At 32.6% G+C, this 4,991-nt stretch overlaps 2 protein-coding genes across 4 annotated transcripts; one reads left to right on the top strand and one right to left on the bottom strand.

Moving 5' to 3' along the window:
- On the bottom strand, window positions 115–1,701 carry LOC104747230. Its single transcript, XM_010468829.2, has 3 exons — window positions 1,299–1,701; window positions 1,034–1,184; window positions 115–673 (listed from the first exon to the last, which is right to left on the bottom strand). Exons 1-3 carry the CDS (start codon window positions 1,416–1,418, stop codon window positions 339–341), a joined length of 606 nt encoding a protein of 201 aa, XP_010467131.1. The 5' UTR covers window positions 1,419–1,701; the 3' UTR covers window positions 115–338.
- On the top strand, window positions 1,844–4,360 carry LOC104747231 (3-isopropylmalate dehydratase small subunit 3-like). Of its 3 annotated transcripts, none has more exons than XR_761109.2 (4): window positions 1,844–2,090; window positions 2,188–2,328; window positions 2,430–2,552; window positions 3,944–4,360. XR_761109.2 is itself a non-coding variant. In XM_010468831.2 (4 exons), the coding sequence occupies exons 1-4, from the start codon at window positions 1,992–1,994 to the stop codon at window positions 3,958–3,960; spliced, it is 390 nt and encodes a 129-aa protein (XP_010467133.1). In that variant the 5' UTR covers window positions 1,844–1,991; the 3' UTR covers window positions 3,961–4,360. The 3 variants fall into 3 exon arrangements, 2 of the variants coding, with proteins under 2 accessions (XP_010467133.1, XP_010467132.1); XM_010468831.2 differs by having other exon boundaries at window positions 2,420–2,552; XM_010468830.2 differs by lacking the exon at window positions 3,944–4,360 and having other exon boundaries at window positions 2,420–2,679.

The raw sequence follows: 4,991 nt of genomic DNA, 5'->3' as shown, positions 1-4,991 counted from the left end.
CTTAGTTAAGCATCTACAGTCTAAACTTTTAAAATCGGTTAGCTATGCCAGTTATTTTACTTCAAAATTATGTTGAGTGGGTGGCTGGTAGTTAAGAGTTCATCTTTGTTTAAGGATTCGGGAGAAAGCAAGCAAACCCTTGCTTCATGTTTTTTAATTGGAAACAATGAACAGAAAGGTTCTTTCTTAAAGGAAATCTTGAACCAGACACATCACTTTGTGCTCTTACATTCAATCCAACAAATAACTGACATTGATAGCCTAGCAAAAGAGGAAGAAGATATACAGTGACAGAAGTACCAATGAAAAAGACTAGTTCTACGTTTACTACTATTAAGTCATCGGTACCAAGAGATAGGAGTAGAGTTGGTTTGGGGAAGTTGTGGTACCATACAATGAAGTTGTTGCTGCTGCTGCCACTGATGCAACCCTCCCACGAGCTGCGGCTGCGGCTGCTGCTGTGGCAGCGATGCTTCTTCCACATCCATGGCTGCTTCTTCCATCATCTCATCCTCACCATCCAACAAATCAGTAATCTCTGGCGCAGGCGATTCGTCAAAGGACTGGAACTGGGATGAGTCCCAGCGAACAACCGCCTGCTGCTTGTGTTTTTCGTCATCATCATCGTTATCACATAGATCATCAGTTACCACTGCATCACGCAAAAATCTATCTGCAAAACAAGGTAAAAAGAGAAATCACACCACCCATCAGAATAGTCAAATCGAGAACAAACATGATCCCCTAATGCAAAGACGAAAGCTAACAACAAATGTTTCAACGAATCAAGTTCTCATATAATCTGAAACTAACATTGGTAAATTTTTGGTCTATTGAAAATAGCAATCTCTCATGGCTAACAACAATGTAAACCACTCATGACATCATTCATCGTAGCAAAATATTTATAGTTACTAAGACTCTCACAGAACCCATATCTTCTCATATGCTTAATCTTAAACACCAAGTCAATTACACAATAGCATTTTGTACACCATGGAAACACAAAACTAAAAAAGTAAAGCAAACTTACTCTTAAGCCCTGAAACCAAGTCAGTATCAACAAAAAGGTGAGGTTGATGATGATATTGCTGGAGAGGCTTATAAAGAACAATAGCTCTCTCTTCGTTAACCGGAACCGATTTGATTTCATCTTCCTCCATAATCGGTGGCAAATCCAAATCCTGATTACAAAGACATCAACATCATCATCATCATCATCATCCCAGTAATCAATCAATTAATCACAAACTAGGGTTTCGAAATTAGAATAGAGAAGAAAGATCATGTAATATTACCAAACGGCGAATCTTTCTGGCAGGAGAAGAGAGTGAGAAATCCGAGAAATCGTTGTTAACTCTCTCGATATCTTTCCTCTTCATCTTCATCTTCATCGGTAAGCAATCGTATCCCGCCATGTTTTCCAATGGCTACGAAAAGCTCTCTCGCCGAATTACTCAAATCCACTAAACTCCGAGAATGAATAAGGTTAGGGTTAATGCGAGTTGAGAATTCGAGAACAACAAAAAAAAAAAAAAAATAGACCAAGAGAGTGACAAGAGAAGCTTGTGAGAAGAATGTTTAAATTTGATTGCAGAGGTAGAAAAAGAAGAGCTTGAGGAAAGAGAAAGAGACTTTCTCAGATATTCTAGATGGATCTAGAAACTGTCGACTAGTTTAATTTCTTTTAGTTGATTTTTCTTTCTTCTTCCTGATTTTTAAAACTAATTTGTTATAGAAAAATATCTAAGAGTATCACAACTTTAAGTTTTTCTTCCACAAGTAGCACATATGATTAATTGTTCTAAATCTAGCATTTTTAAATGTTGAGTATTTAATTTAATATTCAGAAAAAATCATTGTTTAACGTCGTTGTGCTCCAATGTTTCTGGTGAGTTCTCCATAGCTCCAAAGACGCCTTTGAAACCCCGACAGCTTCATCATCTCCGGTGAGTTCTAGTCTGCCGAGTTAGAGATCAAGATCAACAACGATGACCATTCCAAGGCCATCAATGTATCGCGACCCGACAATGCTCCTTACAAAGACAACAACGGTGGTGATTCAATTGGCAATCACACACATAAACTTTGTATGAGTCTCCAACCAAACTCTCGATCCAATCCAATCTGATTACTACTTGTCTCAATTTTGAATTTTGAATTTGAACTAATTAGTTGGTCTCCCAGCTTCTTACAAGGAGCGATTCGTTCATTTGGGGTGAGATGAAGACCAAGTACTCGATCATCATCGACGGTGAAAACTTCAGATGTGGATCGTCTCGTGAACACGCTTCGGTTTGTCTTGATGCTGAGGGAGCTAAAGCACTGGTAGTTCAATCTTACGCTATATTCTTTTTTAGAAATTTTAGTTACAGGTGAGATTTATTTGTTGGATTAGGAAGTTAGAGTTTGTGATTAGTGTAAAACAGGGGATGTTGCGACACATGAGTTGGGGAAGGTGATAGTATTCTTATCAATCACACATCACACAACTGGGAAAGAGTATAAGTTGATGTCTATTGGTGACGTTGGACCAGTCATTGATGTTGGAGGTATATTTGTTTATCTACAAAACCTGGAATGATTCAATATGTTGATGCTTGTTTTGCCTTCATGTATGTTCGATTGATTGAGAACTGTGAAATAATTGGAAGCTTGACATTAATAATGGGAAACATAGTGTTCTAATAAAGAAAGATAACATAGTAGTAGGTATTATAGTTTTGTGTGGGAAGATGATAATGACTTAACCACTAATAAAGTGTTTCAAATTTCGTTTGTTTATCCATCTATACTATTATTTTTGCAGCAACTTTTGACAAAAAATTATTTTGGAAACAATTAGCATTCAATGCATTGACTTTAATATTAGTTACCAAAAATTTCACCGCATTAATTATAGGTAAGAGTTTTAAAAATAAGGAAATCTTTCTATCTTATTCAAATATAAATATATGATTCTCTTTTATTTTTATTTGAATTTATATTAAATTATCTTGAATTATTCTATAATACATTTAGTTAATAAAAATTGTGATTTTTTCCTGCATATGATGTAATACAAATTTTTAAAAACGGACATATATTACTTAATAGATGAATAAAAAAATACATGTACAATATCCCACATCGCCTAAAAAAATTAGGCAATGGTTCAGAGTCATAATATAAAAGAGACAAAAATGATTCAGAATACAAATGAGTAGAAAGCTTGATTTATCATGCATTCAAAATTAAAAAATTTTATTTGGTTTATTCCGGTTCTTTATCTTAATAAATAACATATCAACTCAATCTAATATTTATAATACAAAACAATATGTACTAAAAATTAAGATGCTATAGTACGAGTTAAAATATCTCGGGACGGGGCTATATAGCGGGACGAGTTATATCGATATTTACATAAATTTAAAATTATCATTAATCCTACTATATTAATTGAGAAGTACAAATATAAAACTAACCTTACAATGTGTAAAATATTACATTCAATGCCATTAGAAAAACTTAATTAAGATTAATTAATTTATTTATTAAATATAACTAATTAAAAAAAAAAATAGGAGACACATCAAATAAAATAAATTGTAGAAAAGTAAAAAAAAGAATCTATTAGAATCAAAACTAATTCATACTCAAAAAAAATTAGTTATTTTTAGTTACTTCACAACTATAACAAGATATTCATTTAATTGACAAAAGTTTAAACAGTTTTATTCATTAAATGCAAATGTTTTATTGACAGATTATTAATAAACATTTTTAAAATACAAAAATTATAATATAAGAAACAAATTTTTAATCAAATATCATTATAAATAACATAATAACAAAATAAATTATTACAAATTTTCATCAAAAAAAAGTTCAGCCCGCGGTTTTCCGCGGGATAGTACCTAGTTTATAAAGTGATATTGAAGCTGGTGATTGACTTACTCAGGCAACTACAATAAGTGAATGAAGGAAGGCTTTATGTTTCCCACATACATACAAAGAGAAGCTATACCTACTTTGTTTACAGGATGTGCTTGCATCCTCTATGCTCAAGTTCTTTTTTTCAAGAACAAAGTAGAAAGTTGATGATGAAGATGAGAAAATAGGCACTTGAGTGGAAGTTTGAGTTCATGTCATTATGGAGGGTCTTCCTAAAATTCAAGAATACCTTCCTAAAAGCTATGCAATCTTTCCTAAATTTTTTAAAAACAAGTTTTTAATCTCTGCATATGTTTTTTGCTTTATTGTATCACATATTACTCCATTAGTAGTGATGTATAATGATTTGATTTTGTGCATTGATTTGTGTTTTACAATTAAAGTAGCAAATAAGAATATCCAGCATGATGTTTTATTTTATTTTTATGAAGGTCTTACTGAAATGTGAGATATCCTTCCTAAACTTTTTGTTGTGCATTAAAATAACAAAAGTTAAAACGTTTCATAGTAATGATAGATGTTGTTGGTTTTCAAAGTTACAAAAACAGGAGAAGGTACTCTACAAGCTATCAAGGAACCATCTATGAATAATGACTTTATGAAAATAAATTAGAATTCATAAAACAAAGAAAAGTTCAACATAAAAACTCAGCATTACTAAAAAAATTGTAAAACATAGAAAGAAAAATTCATTAGTAAAGGGTAATGGTATCATTTTTGTGTTACCCTAGTGTTTACCAATATCCAGATTTTTTATGAAAGTCATCCTGAAATCTAAACTTGTTATGAAGGTCATCATGAAGTTCTAAGAATCCTTCCTAAATTGTGTGTAATCCTTCCTGAATTTCACCAGTATCACTACCAAGTGACATCATACATTTTCTTGTTGCAACAGTTGATGATCCTCTTAATGAACCCCCTGGTACGAGTCAAATCCCACAGATTCTCTATTACCTTTGAACACAATCTAAGCACTCCCTTGACTGAACACAATCTCAACCACAATAGAGAAAAAACAAACCAGGAGTCAAACATTCTCTTCCTTCCTTCTTCTT

Source organism: Camelina sativa, chromosome 15 (assembly GCF_000633955.1).
Source record: "Camelina sativa cultivar DH55 chromosome 15, Cs, whole genome shotgun sequence".
Lineage (NCBI taxonomy): Eukaryota > Viridiplantae > Streptophyta > Magnoliopsida > Brassicales > Brassicaceae > Camelina > Camelina sativa.
This window is presented reverse-complemented; position numbering and strand designations above follow the sequence as displayed.

Bases quoted from the DNA above. Each gene is read 5' to 3' on its own strand.
- LOC104747230 (XM_010468829.2), bottom strand. From the start codon at position 1,418: ATGGCGGGATACGATTGCTTACCGATGAAGATGAAGATGAAGAGGAAA. The intron at 1,185-1,298 runs GTAATATTACAT...CTTTGTAATCAG, and splicing joins CCAGAAAGATTCGCCGTTTG to GATTTGGATTTGCCACCGAT. The intron at 674-1,033 runs GTAAGTTTGCTT...CTTGTTTTGCAG, and splicing joins CTTGGTTTCAGGGCTTAAGA to ATAGATTTTTGCGTGATGCA.
- LOC104747231 (XM_010468830.2), top strand. From the start codon at position 1,992: ATGACCATTCCAAGGCCATCAATGTATCGCGACCCGACAATGCTCCTT. The intron at 2,091-2,187 runs GTATGAGTCTCC...TTGGTCTCCCAG, and splicing joins CAATCACACACATAAACTTT to CTTCTTACAAGGAGCGATTC. The intron at 2,329-2,419 runs GTAGTTCAATCT...GTTTGTGATTAG, and splicing joins CTGAGGGAGCTAAAGCACTG to TGTAAAACAGGGGATGTTGC.